The sequence below is a fragment of the Microcaecilia unicolor genome, chromosome 4 (genome assembly GCF_901765095.1).
Source record: "Microcaecilia unicolor chromosome 4, aMicUni1.1, whole genome shotgun sequence".
NCBI classification, from domain to species: domain Eukaryota; kingdom Metazoa; phylum Chordata; class Amphibia; order Gymnophiona; family Siphonopidae; genus Microcaecilia; species Microcaecilia unicolor.
The window spans coordinates 46168784-46183396 of NC_044034.1; the positions used below are offsets into that span (position 1 = coordinate 46168784).

At 41.2% G+C, this 14613-nt stretch overlaps 1 protein-coding gene across 1 annotated transcript in view; it reads right to left on the minus strand.

The window, feature by feature from the left end:
- Positions 1-2376: 2376 nt before the first annotated feature.
- SESN3 (sestrin 3) overlaps positions 2377-14613 on the minus strand; it is a 109276-nt gene continuing 97039 nt past the window's right edge. Inside the window, exons 7-10 of the mRNA XM_030200217.1 lie at positions 11894-12009; positions 10948-11138; positions 9358-9502; positions 2377-3626 (exon numbers count right to left, since the gene is read on the minus strand). Of these exons, the coding sequence (XP_030056077.1) occupies positions 3540-3626; positions 9358-9502; positions 10948-11138; positions 11894-12009 (539 nt within the window). The 3' untranslated portion in view covers positions 2377-3539. The remainder of the gene's footprint in view (positions 3627-9357; positions 9503-10947; positions 11139-11893; positions 12010-14613) is intronic.

A 14613-nucleotide genomic window follows, 5' to 3' on the forward strand; every position in this document is an offset into this window, starting at 1 on the left:
CACAATAAAATCTAGACCACAACAAATACATGATCATGTGTATCATCTTTCATTGTGCTTAAAACGGTAGAGATTTTATATTCTGCTATGATTTGTTTTTAAATCCTTACATAATAAATTCAATAATTTGAAGACGTTATCTATACCTTTCAAGTTTGATTTTTCGTATATTTCAAAAAAAAAAAAAAAAAAGCCCTGAAAAACAACCTACCATGATAATTATTACCTAAAATTGCAATCCTTACATTCCAACACCTTCTGAAATCCTATTTGCATTGTATTAAATTTTCAAAGAAACTGATGCTATCTGGAGGCTTATATTTCAAAATCAAAAGTTCACTGCCCCGTGCCCCTAAGTTGAACTGCCTCTTACATGGGCAGGAAATTTTTAAAAAAGGCACTGATTCCACAAACAGAAAGCTTAAACCACCCGTTTTAACATTTCATTTCTGATCAGAACCTGTGGGGATTTACTGGCTATCAGTAGGGCTGTGGAGTGCAGTTCATTCAGAGGCTAAGCCCTTTCCTCTTCTTATCACCAACACACAAAAGGCCCAGCCAACAAAATGAAATTTCAAGCCTACAGAAATCCCAAGACAATTGTGTAGGGGCAGCAACCTAGCAGCAGAAGTCTGCGAAGACGACTAGAAGGGGCGATTGATGCGTTAAGGAGGGGACTGTGCTCAAAGTAAGCTAATATATCAAGAGGGGGGAGAAGTATGATATTTACTCTAGTAAACTTGTATCCCTGGAACGGATTTGCAAGAACTGTTAATTTTCATCTTGTAAAAAGCACAAAAGTAGTGATTACAGCATCTCCATAATCAATGTATGACCAGAATTAGAATTTCTGGACAGCAGCATTATCCACAGCAAAGAGAAACTGTTCTTAGTTCACTTTTGAAGAGGAAAATAAAATACTAAATACACTTTGGACTCATTTCTATTTACATTTCAAAAAGAACATGGTTTCAGCATCTCCTTAATTCAGGGCATCTCAACCCAGTCCGGTTTTCAAGATATATCTCATGCATATTCATTATGGATATCTACATACAATTGAAGCAGTGCATGCAAAAATATTTCATGCATATTCGTTGTGGATATCCTGAAAACTAGACTGGCTTGGTGTTCCGAGGATGGGGTTGAGAAACCCTGATTGGTTCCTCAAAGAAAAAGAAAAACAGGGGGAAAAAAACCCCAAAAGTCAAAATTTTACATCTTCATTAGATTCTTCATACTACTAGTTTAAGAATGTTTTGGCATTTCAGGATAAGAACTCAAAACGTGCAAACTGAAAAAACCTTACCATAAAGTTTTCTGCAGTAAAGAAGTGTTAATCGGAAATATTTCCTTGGCTACCTAAAAAGGGCACTTTAGTACTGTACTGGTTTGCCCTGCTATCCCCACCCCCACCTCCCCCAAAGAAAATACTGCACATACCTTTTGCTCATACAAACAAACAATAAGCACTTATTTTGAATATGATGTTTGGTAAAATAAAGACCGGGAACAGCAATTTCTACAAAAAAAAAAAAAATCTAATGGAAATACAGTAGAGTCGACTATAAAATGGGACTGACCCATTATCAGAGACTCTGCTGTGTACTCTCTCCCTCCCACTGCCTATTACCCCACCCATCCTCCCAAATAGATGCAGCTCCCCTGCTCCTGGACACCCTCTTTTAAGTTCTCCCCACTCACCTGCTCAACCACAGTTATATTGGGGGGGGGGGGGGGGAATTCCTCTGATACTTGGGCCCCCTCGTGGTGTGGCACCAGCATCTACTGCTATGGCTGCTGGGGATTCCCAAGCCCCGCTAGCCATAGCAATGGCAGCCGCCAGTGCCACACCATGAGAGAACCCAGGCCACCGAGGGCCACCCCCTTGAATATGGTTGAGCAGCTGATTGCGGAGAACTTGAAGGAGTGGGAGCAAGGGATCTGCATCAGTTTGGGAGGATGGTTGGGGTCCTGAGGTGCAGGGAGAGGGAGAGTGGATGGAGTACATTGAACCGGCCATCGGTTAATCCTGAGGCTTGGATAACCGTAGATCAGTTAACAGAGACTCTACTGTAAAAAAAAAAAAAAAAAAAAAACCACAATACAATTAACCTCAACTCTTGTTGCAATTAAAGATTTAAAGACCTATGAGAAAATGGGGCATGTAGGCACTGTTTTGAGGCTTAATGACTAAATTGGTATAACTAGCTATAGTAAGTGAAAGGTTTATAACATTACGTGACAATTTCAGATAATATAAAATGACAACAACAGTCAGGTAAAGAATAGGCAAGGAGAGAGAAGAAAAAAAAAAAAAAAAAAAAGAGAGAAACATTTTATGAATCTTACTAAAATTCTCAGACCATTATCTTTGAAAAAAAAAATGTTATTTCCAGTGTCATATTTTTTTTACACCAGGTGGTTATGTACAAAAATAAGCATACTATTCAAAAATAGAACAGAAATGCTCAGGGTTGTCTGTCAAAACCCTCCCAGCATGCTGGTTGACAGCTGACATTTCTTTTCACAGGTTGATTACAATCACGCTAAAGATCTCAGAAGACCTGAGCTGGAATCATCACCTTTAACTAACCTTTATGGCACTTTAAAGCTATGGAATAGTGAAGTACAGCAAAAACAGTCAAATTAATTTTTTTTTTAATCATGCAGTTGTGTGTGTTCTTCCGTTATTTTCTCTCACCTAAAAAGAAACTCCTGATGAACACAGGTGACATCTGACTGACGACAAAAACATTGTTTGCTGACCCTCCTAAATTTGCAAAAAACAAGAGTAGCTGGGACAGAGCTGAATTTTACACACTTATACCTTCAAACTAACAGAATTATGTAGCATTAGATGGTCTCTTTACTGGGAAACAAAATCCTGGATAAATCTCTGCTTCTAAGGAACAGCTGCATTTTGTATTTCAGTAGCTTACTGCAAAGCTCACCAAGGATTCGTTTCACATTTTCAAACTCTGCGCCATGCTGGTCTGCACAGCAACTTCAAATGATTGCTGCAGTAAATCAATGTCTGAATACCTGCTCCCATGGAGATCAGCCATCAGCAAAAGCAAAAAGGTGAGTGCTCCGGCTGGTTCTACATGCCTTCTACATGATTCAAAATGTTATCATTAAACGTAAATTGCCAATGGAGACATCCATTTAATCGATTCCATTAAGTTTGGCTAGAGGCATGGAGGGAGTTTAACAGAATACAGTGCTTATTTTGTGGTGGGTTTTTTTTCTTTTTCTTTTCAAGCCAAAGCACTGAAGTTAATCATAAACCAAACTCTGGATTTGTGAGCAGGATTGAAAACGCTGGCTCTAAAAATGAAAATATAGTGTCGCACTTTTTTTGCTCTTGCAAGCTAAGTTAAGCGTTGAGGAGGAAAACATAGGAAGGCATCAATGCAGATGACTACTGCACAACGCAGGCAAACGTGGATATTAGGACTGAATCCTTGATGCTGCATCATGAACCAGTTTTGGGTGCTTATCTGCTGAACAGGAAGCTCTGCATTTTCATTCACATTTCAGGTCAAGTGGCGAGTTATGGCACGAAGAGCATACAGCAGTTCTGCCTGCATCCGAGCTTCCATTAAAAGCAGATTTACATGGACCTGTGAAAGAACATGCAGCATGTAAGTCAACATACTTCCACTAGATTTCAAGCTCCAATTTAGAAACTTGGGGGGTGGGGGGGAGGAAAGAGGGGAAGAAAACTGGACAAGAGAAGAAAGGAATCAATATACAAATGAATTATTTGGCTAAAGTTTGGTTTAAGCTCAGCTGAAAAAAAAAAAAGACCATAATCTTAACCGGATATATTAATTAGAAAAATATGAGGTTAAAATTGCAAGCTGCACAGATTGGGGAAAAAATAATAAAATGCCAGGCTGGAGGCATTCTTAGTATGGTCTACAAATTTAACTTGTTAAAGCATTCTTCTGCTTTATAACTGCTACTACTACTATTTAGCATTTCTATAGCGCTACAAGGCGTACGCAGCGCTGTACAAACATAGAAGAAAGACAGTCCCTGCTCAAAGAGCTTACCATCTAATAGACAAAAAAATAAAGTAAGCAAATCAAATCAATTAATGTGTACAGGAAGGAGGAGGAGAGGAGGGTAGGTGGAGGCGAGTGGTTACAAGTGGTTATGAGTCAAAAGCAATGTTAAAGAGGTGGGCTTTCAGTCTAGATTTAAAGGTGGCCAAGGATGGGGCCGGTTAAAATTTAGAGGGACAGTTCCTAATATGTATAAAACCAAATAATGCACGGTAATGGAAAATAACTCATGACTGTGCCAGTGAAATGAGATAAAAGACATGCAGAGCACCTCATTATGCAAACTAAATAATGCAGTTTATACTTATCCTAACTAGCTGTATTTGTGAAAAGAATGCCAGCTTTGAGCTAGTATTCTTTTTCCTCCTTGGGAGAATCGGCTGCTAACGTACCACCCAATGCTCCTGGGGGCTACCTTAAAAGGACTGGGGGGCTATAAACAATCCTGCCCACCTTAACAGGTTTTACCCCAGGTTTAAAAAGAAACTGACCCTGCACACTGGGCCAAAATGGATATTCTGGATCCACACTCTTCATTGTCCAACAATGGATAAAGAACAGAACCAGGATATTTCCCCACAGAAATCATACAAAAATAAATGTCATCCTGATTTCATCTCAGTAACAACCAACATAAACCCTCTCCAGAGCCAGGGATGTTATAAAGTAATACAAAAAACAAAGATCTCACCAAGTAGCCTACCCAGAAAAAAAAAGGCAGCACCATAATTACTGCAATGGGTTCTATAAACGATTGTATTTTTTTTTTTTTAGACAATCTGAAAAATTGTATAAGCACGTAAAAACTGAAACAAAGCACTAGAAAAACTGAACAAGCTGGATTACTAATGATCCTTGTATATAGAAATTATATGCTAACAGAATACCTGGCCTCTGTCACAAGCTAACCAGAGAGACCCTCACCAATTACAGAAGTACCACAAACTAAAAACAGAAATATGTAGACTAATTGAATTGAAATACCACCAAACCATACTCTGCATGAAGTATAACATCTGAGAAATTGAAACACCTATGCATTTCCCCCTGTACTGTGCAAAATAAAAAGACTGGATTATGCCATCTTTGGGAATTTACATATTCTATCAGTAATTTGAAAATGAAATGCTTTCTACCACTATTGTCTGGCCATTTTATTTTTCTAATCATTTTGCTCCTAGTCTCTTGTTTCTGCTTTCCTCTAACTTTTCCTAGAATCTCCAATCCATTTGCTGCTTTTTTTTTTCTTCTCTTGTCTTCAATGTCAGGGATGGATGTAGAGGATTCTTTCATTTTCAGCTTCTCTGTCTACTTGGATTTTATCTTTTACCAACTCCCCTGCACCACCCTCTGTGCAAAGCTGGTAGACACTTATCCAAAATGACTCAAGGCTGTTCACTGCAAAAGGGGCTTTCACCAAGTATTGAGTCAAAAGTGTGAAAATGTACACAGCCAGAATGTTCTTATTCTTACTTTCTATAATATTCAAAGATTTTCCATTAACCCTAGACTAGTTCCACATACCTTATTCCTCTGTCTATCTGGACTGGTCTGGAGGACAAAAAGGAAGGAAGCCTTGAAAGGGCCTACTTCACTACTGTTCAGAAAACTTAATCCTGACCTATTTTCTTCTTCTGGAAAACAAAAATGCACCGTCAATTTAGGATGACTGCAAACTACAGAGGGGCAGTTTGGCCAACTCTGTCAGGAAAGCAGCTACTTCCTTTAAAAAACAGTATACACAGTGAAGGCAACCATCTGGAGAAGCTACTAATCTGGTTCGAATGAGAAACCAATCGCTTGGACAGTCTGCATCATCTTAGGCCATTTAGCTAAAACACGGCTTGTATTGAGTCATTCAGAAGATATTTAAGGAGAAATTAGGTCTTTCCTGCCTTTTCCTTCCATTAGTCCATCCCACTATTCCAGGACCTGTGGGACAGTTGGATCCATCAACCATCAGATGGAGATAGAGAACTGAAAACTGAGCTCTCTTTTGGCATCCAGTCCAGCTCTTCAGTATTTACGTAGACAAGCAGTAAGGCTAATACTCAGAATAAAAACCACCACCTTAAACAGCTCGCTAACCTAACATTAACCAGAGGAGCAAATGTGTGGACCCCTCATCTCTGGACAACTTAGAGAACAAGAAATATGCAGGAAGCACCATTCAAAGTGACAGTCGTTATTGGAACCATTACTTTGCACCAACTAAACACATCAGAAACATCAATGGTAAAGGGGATGGGATGACTTCTCACTGAGGAAAGGCTAAAGTGGCTAGGGCTCTTCAGCTTGGAGAAAAGGCGGCTGAGGGGAGATATGATAGAGGTCTATAAAATAATGAGTAGAGTGGAAAGGGTAGACGTGAAGCATCTGTTTACTCTTTCCAAAAATACTAGGACTAGGGGAAATGCGATGAAGCTACAAAGTAGTAAATTTAAAACGAATCAGAGAAAATCTTTCTTCACTCAATGTGTAATTAAACTTTGGAATTCGTTGCCAGAGAATGTGGTAAAGGCGGTTGGCTTAGCAGACTTTAAAAAAGGGTTGGACGGCTTCCTAAAGGAAAAGTCCATAGACCATTATTAAAATGGACTTGCGGAAAATCCACTGCTTATTTCTGAGATAAGCAGCACAAAATGTTTTGTACTTTTTGGGGGATCTTGCCAGGTATTTGTGACCTGGATTGGCTACTGTTGGAAACAGGATGCTGGGCTTGATGGACCTTTGGTCTGTCCCAGTATGGAAATACTTATGTAAGTGGGCCTCTGGAATAGAGGGAAGGACTAATGGAAAGAAAATGGTCTTAAGACCTAATTTCTCCTTCCATTACATAGCTTCCAACTATTCCAAAATCTGTGGGATGTATAAAAGCAATCCCTAGAGTGGGTGGGATCCTGGCACCACTGCCCTGAGGGCCAAAGCCCCATAACTGGCTTCCGAGTACACTGCAAAGTCCACCCTTAGTGGTTAGAAAAAGGTATGTGTCGACCACGCCACCGATTTGCAAATATCCACTGGAGAAGGTAGGCTCCACTCAGGATGGTCGCTGCATGCCTCACTGAATGTATGATAAGGAACCTACATCCCAGCAAGCGAATAAGCTGGCATGATAGTCTCCTTCAACCATCAGTCTTGTCTGATTTGCGAAACTCATTCAGGACTTCCAGATATCTAATGAAGACTAAGCATTTCGAGAAGCTTCAAGGAAGAATACTGAGTCTCTTCATCCTCTCCGCGAAAGGATGGAAGCTCCACAGATTGGTTGAGATGAAATGCTGATACCATTTTCAGAAGAAAGGAACTGTATGCAGGGAGACTCCCACAAGCAGAAAAAGGGATCCTGACAAGAGAGCCTGAAGCTCCAAAATCCTATGTGCTGACACAACAGCCACCAAGAACGCTGTTTTTAGAGTAATATCTTTCAAGGAGGCCTTCCAGAGTGGCTCAAAAGGAGGCTTCTGAAGAGCCCAAAGGACTAAATTAAGGTTCCATTATGGACATGGTGTATGACAGGGATGCCGCCAAGTGGTCCACTCCCTCAAGAATTGAACAATATCTGGGTGAGCTGCAAAAGACCTTCTGTAGTCGGCCCCTGAAATAGGCCGAAGACACAACCTGAACTTTTAGAGAACCCAATGACAATCCTTTCTGAAGGCCTGCCTGGAGAAATGCTAGGATGTACAAGATCTGAACAGAGAAAGAAGAAAGACTCCACTCAGAACACCAGCCCTCGAATACACCATGGATGTACTGCATTTCTGAGCCTAAAGCAAGGTAGCAATGACTGAATCAGCATAATCTTTTCGTCTCAACCAAGTCCTTTCAATGGCCAAGCTGTAAGAACAAAGGGGCATGGATCCTCCATGAGCACTGGGACCTTGCTTCAGTAGGCAGTGTCCAACAGTCAAATCAGGTACGCATACCACAGCCAATCTGGGACTATGAGAATTCGATCCTGGTGCAATGCGATCCTTTTCGACATGTGGTGTCCCTTGGGGCGAGAAGGGAAGACACACAGTAGATGTGTCTCCAGCCAGGGCTGCAGTAAGGCATCGAGCACGATTCTTTCTGACGGATAAAGAACTTGGGCACTTTGACATTCTGTTTCATCGCCATCAAGTCCAGAAGCGGAGAACCCCATCAGTCCACTATCAGCTGAAAACCATGGGTGGATAGTTCCCATTCTCCCAGGTCTAAGGAGTGCCTGCTGAGAAAGTCCTCCTCCACATTCAAGGACCCAGCAATGTGAGCTGTCAACAAGCAGAGAAGATTTTTCTAAGTGCTATATGCAGAAAGAAGTCCTTGCTACATACTTGCCAGGTTCCTTAAACTTTACATGAACACGGAAATATATCACTGGCTCTAACCTGAAAAATTAAAATTATTAAGTTATATCTGCAAGCAAAATAGAATGGCCTTCCACAATCAATAGAACATCGTTGCAGCACAGAAATGCACTAAAAGCAAGTAGTAAAAAAGGTTAAACTTGCCAATGGATAATAATCTGGCCATTGCACTATACAATGTTATGCTATAAAAAGTCTTCCAAAGATTTGGGTCACTGTTCCCAAAACATTTTAAAAGCATGACACACACCAGCTTTCCAAACGAACAAAAGGAAGGCCATGCTGAGTCCGACCAAGGGCCATTGAGCCCAATATCTTGTCTCTAACAGTGGACAGTCTGGGTCAGATCAAGAGCAATCAAGCCCAGTATCTTGTCTCTAACAGTGGCCAGTCTGGGTCACAAGTACTTAGCAGCTTCCAAAAGTTGATCTACATCTCATAGTTCAATTATCAGAGATGAGCAATGGCTCTCTCCAGTCTACCTGGCTAATTTTCACGGACTCTTGGATCAAGAACATGTTCCAAACCTAAACCCTGCCTTGGAAGTCACCTTGACCACATGATCCAGCAACAGATTTTACAGCTTAATTATGAACTACATGAAATAACACGTTCAAAAAAAACACACTTCCTATTGTTTGTTTTCAATCTGTTGGTCACTCGTTTCATGAAGTGCTCTCGTGTTTGTGTTTGAAATTTTAAAACCGTTCCCTCTTTAACCATTCTGTTCAACTCAATTTTAATAAACTTTTATCATATCCCCCACTCAGTCATCTTTTCTCCAAGCTGAAGAGCCTAACCTGATTAGAGTTAGCTTTTTATTGTTAAAAGGTTAAACACTAGCAGAAAGCTTCACTAAGCCACGCTGCTATTTTTCTTGTTTGCAGAGAACACATGGAGGCTTGTGAAATATTTGGCTATTAAACACTTACCTTCTCCGAGTGCTTGAACTGACGCCAGTAACTATCATACATGCGCTTGGTAGCTCTCTCAGGATAGCAGGTCACTGTCTTAATGTAAACCTTCAGGCTTTGTTCAAGTAACTGATTAACTTCACCATAATCGTAGTCATCATACCTAAGCAAAAAAAAAAACCAGAAAAAATGGTAAAGCTTGTGAACCCTGCCTATGTTGCTCATAGTCTGCTTCAAAAACTGAAGGCAAATTTCCCTAAAGCAAATTCCCTTTCAGAGCTTAGGGATTTCTTTTAAACATTCATGGAGTTTTCAAGTCCTGACTTGTCACAGGAGTTATGAAATCCAAACCTTGAGCCAAATGGATGGTCATGAAACATAGTAAATGGCGACAGATAAAGACCCACTTGGCCCTTTTAGTTTGCCCAACAAGATAGCCAGTTGCACTTGTTGATCTCTGCAGGTTACACCCCATTTATGCATGGTTTAAAGTGTTAAGGTTAAGTTTTGGTATGATTTGGTTAGAAAAGCTTATCCCAAGGACTCCACGTGTCTCCTCTGCTTGATACACATCAATCTAGTGACAATTTTGGATACATCCTCCCTTCCCTCCTCTCTCCTGGTTTTCCTGCTCCTTCCGTCCCTTCCCCATCCCTCCCATTATTACTTATGTAGGTTTTCTGTTGTATTAGCTTAATCTTACTGCATTGGCGTCTGCCTTTGCGGTGCGCTGTAAGCCACTTTGAGCCCGACGATGTTGGGAAAATGTGGGGTACAAATGAGATAATAAATAAAATAAATAAATTTCACCTTTTTTTTTAAATATAGGAATCCTGCTTATCTGATGTGTTTTTGAATTTCATCACTGTTCGTGACCCCTGTGAAAAAGTATTTGTTGATGTTACTCCTAAGTCTATTAGATTGGGGGTGTGGGGTGTGGAGGTAGCCCTAAAAATTATCCAGATAGTGTGTTTACAGCAGCTTTTGGCAAGCTTAAGTGCCCACACCCAAAGAGCACCAAGCTAGTATTTCCTAAAGGGCACGCTGTGCAGCACGCCCTTTAAGAATGCTATCTTAACGCAGATCATTATGGCATCAAACTCTGGGCAGTGAAGGTTCGCCGAAGCGGAGGAATGCTGAGATCCCATGACAAAACAACAGACAGACACAAAGAGTGGGAAATAGACCAGGCGACCCAGAAACAAACAAGGAGACTTCAATCACTGGAAGAAAATTTATTGGTGAAGACTCGACACAGTACCATGTTTCGGCCACTGGCCTGCCTCAAGAGTCTTTTTATGAAATACGTAAAATCATCAGATGGTCAATTAACGTTGATACAAGACAATGGTGATATATGGTCTTGAAAAAGATCTTTACTGAAAAATTAGTCACTTCTGTGTAAAGTGAGCTGTCACAGCTCCAATAAATTTTCTACCTTGTGTATTTCTATTGAACTGTGGGCGCCATTTTACTGAATCTGGCTACCATATACATGACAACCAGCTCATCCAGAATATAAATCTTATAAAGCAAAACAGGTCGCACTCAGCTAAAATAACCAACATTACAAATCAAGAAAGAAAAACACACATTTCAGCAACATACCTAATTCCAAACATACAATGAACATAGTTAAACAACGCTCTCCTCAGCATGGTTGTGTCCACATCTTCATGTGTGGCTATGGTGTTGTAAGTGAGATTATAGACCATCCTGAACTTCTCATCCAGGAGATGCCCAATGTCAGAATAAAGGCTGTTCACTAGAGAGAAACCATGATCTTCCCAGGAATAGTCCTATGGAACAAGAAAGAAATACAGAACAGACCAAGAAAGAGGTTAAGTGTGCTTCACCCTTAATACTGCGAGTTCCCAAATTTAAAGTCATGTCAGAACTTGATAAGACTTTGCAAATTACCACTGCAATAACTGTCAGTGTCCTTCAGGAAATATGAGCTCAAAAAGCCATTACAGCTTCACGCTCCTTGAGAATTTGTGCTAAAATGTAGTACTCAATGGAGAAATGAATAAATTTCCTTACTAATAGTGAGCTATACTTCTGCAGGGTATCCAGGAGAACCTGAGAAACAGTGCAGCCTCCCCCCCTCCCCCCCAAAGGGGCACAGGAAGCCTGGAATGCGGCAGATGGGGACATACATCAAATGCAAGAAATTATTTTAATTTTTTTTAATTCACTCCGAGAATGTACAGCCCAATGCATCTTTAACATTGCTGACTTTCAGTGGGTGAAAGTAGACAATTGTTTGAAATTGGACCACACGTGGCAAGCTCAGAGTCCACATTAACTGTGGTCTGTGGCCCTTAGCCTGTCACTGCAATGGCTGGGAAGAGATGAAAAGGGGATATTGAAAAACAAAGAAAAACAGAGCATAGTTGCAAATGAAGTCACAATGCTGAATCTCAATGTCAAAGACAAAGATTTGAATTATCAATGTCAAACAAATTTTACCAGAATGACCGACACTTCTGTGGCATGGACAAAGGCCAATCTGTAAGCATGTTTCGAAGCCAATAGCATACACATTGAATACCTGAACTCGGAATGTTGGCAGATGTTCTTCTCCTCGCCTGGCAAAGTCTTTGTACCCAAAACCAGGGTCTTCGATATAACGGGACACATTGGACATGGATACTACCTCATCAAAAACTAGAATAGGTAAGAAATGTCAGGCATAAGTGAAGGTATGCACAAAGGCCAAGAAACATGCAGATGCTCTTATTTTAAGAAAGTATATACCGTATTTTTCGGACTATAAGACGCACTTTTTTCCCCCCAAATTTGGGAGGAAAATGGGGGGTGCGTCTTATAGTCCGAAGATAGCGATTTCCCTCCCTCCCGCCCTCCCCCGAGTTCGGGATCGCCCTCCCCCCGGCCCTGTCACCACTTCTCCCTATTCACGTCACGCGATCTTCCCTGGTGGTCTAGTGACGTCGGGGCAGGAAAGAGCCCCCTCTTTCCTGCCCAGCGCGCTGCTCTCCGTCCTCCTGTATGCAGCCTGACGGTCTCGGCGAGATTCAAAATGGCCGCCGAGACTTCAATTCTCTGCGGCCATTTTGAATCTCGCCGAGACCATCAGGCAGCATACAGGAGGACGGAGAGCAGCGCGCTGGGCAGGAAAGAGGGGGCTCTTTCCTGCCCCGACGTCACTAGACCACCAGGGAAGATCGCGTGACGTGAGTAGGGAGAAATGGTGACAGGGCCGGGGGGAGGGCGATCCCGAACTTGGACAAGACGCACCGGAGCACCTAGGTTTTAGAGGAGGGAAAAAAAGGAACATTTTTTTTTTCTTATTTCCCTCCTCTAAAACCTAGGTGCGTCTTACGGTCCGGTGCGTCTTATAGTCCGAAAAATACGGTATATTATTTTTTGTTCATTAAACTGTACAATAAAAAACATCTAAAATTGAAAACAGGATCATAGTTTAAAATAAAATCTATGTGGGAGATGGTAGTTAATTTGCAAAAGTGAGACATGCTACAAGTGTCATGCAATAGCACAGATCACAGTATGTAAACAAACGTGACAAATTTTTAAATAAATATTTGAAGATCAAATAAAGCAGTAAACGTCATTCATTGGCAAATATGGAAGTGATCTAAACGGTTTAGAAGAAGGAAATCGTTTAGTTAGATAAGAAGGGTTTGGGGTGTTGAAGAACACAAATAAAGGTGCTCATGTGAGACAAAGCAAGAATGAAGAAGGGAACAAGAGTCTATGTCACTGTATTTTAGCTACTGACACCATCCCAGATTTTAAAGTGATGTCATGCATGAGGAAGCAAACTATCCAACAAGATGGTGCGAGGGAGTGGGTGGTACGTAGTCAGGTTCCCAGAGGATCACTCCCTTACCAAGACTGAGCCACCTCAGGGTATGTGGAGTTATACCTAAAGCCCAGAGAGAAAAGATTTCCAGGAAGAAGCCCCAAGTCAAGAGGCCTCTAAGGGAGTAGCAACTGAGGAGCTACAGTACCCAAGGGGAATGCCAAGGAAGAGAAGTAGACAGAACTAAGTGTTTCCATGGGGTCAAGTCAGCCTCCAGGAGTTAATGATACATGAACGAATACTGCTAAGGTAGGAGATAACCTTGCAGAGTATTCCTAAAGTGTATAAGTTTGCTGTGTGCCCAGGAAGGACCTGAGAAGGCATTTGTTGCCACAGTGTTTGGGCCTGGCTAGAAGCCAGCCCCACAAACAGTATTGACTGGGACTATATTGTGAGAGAGGGAAAGGCTTAAATGACTAAACCTAAAGGACTTTCTACTTTTATCTGCAACCTGTGTGTGTGTCACCTTTCCATAAGGTCCTGCAACCAGACGCTAGCCATACTGCCACAGGTGGCATCAAGATTCTGTTCACAAGCAGAATTGAGCTAGGCACACAAGTGGGAGATGTGATCCAACAGCACTGGCACAAACCGCTCTGACCTCAGAACGTTACACTAAAGTTCTGAACATGGGAAGCATTCTCAGCTCCTTATTTTGTTTTTCCACATAGCTGAACGGACACAAAACAAAGCTCTCCAGTATTTTGGCGTTGTTTTCAACTGTGTTTACTTAAAATTTTTGCAGTAGAAGATAGAAGGATCCAATCCATGCCTGAAAAGTGGCAGAAAAATCTAGAACTTTGACACATACTGATTACTTCTTGCACCTCGCTCAACCAAACGGACTGCTGGCATCGTGCTCAAACGTCGAACACAAACACAACGTAAATACAATTCTCACTATATAGGAAGCACAAGAATTATAATGCAAGTCATCTCTTAATAGGAGGAAAAAGCCTCAGAGCTCCAGACTATATTACAGTCTCTAGAGCTAAATACTCTTCATCATTGGCACAAAAAAAAACCCTACTTATTAGTCCAATCTATTGAAAAAAATGACTACTTAGCTCAAAACAAAGTCTTGCCCTCTTCTGCAGGATCACAGACAGTAGGATTGGTAAGGCATACAATCACTCCCATTCCCCCAAGAGCTGTCTCACTTTGAGCTTTGGAATTGAGGAGCTCAAGAGACTGCTATGCCAGGGAAGAGCTGTGTATACTCAAATTCTAGTGTAAAATTCAAGCTGGTGCTGTGTGATGTCACTTGTGTGCCTTACTGATTCTGCTATCTAAAGAAAAATACCCCTTATGGGGGAACAACGTTGCTACTCCTGGCCTGAAGATTATTACTGTTATTTTGAAAACATTTTTAAATATAATTCACATTTGAGTTTGCCAAGAACATTCACTGGCCATTAGCAGCTTTT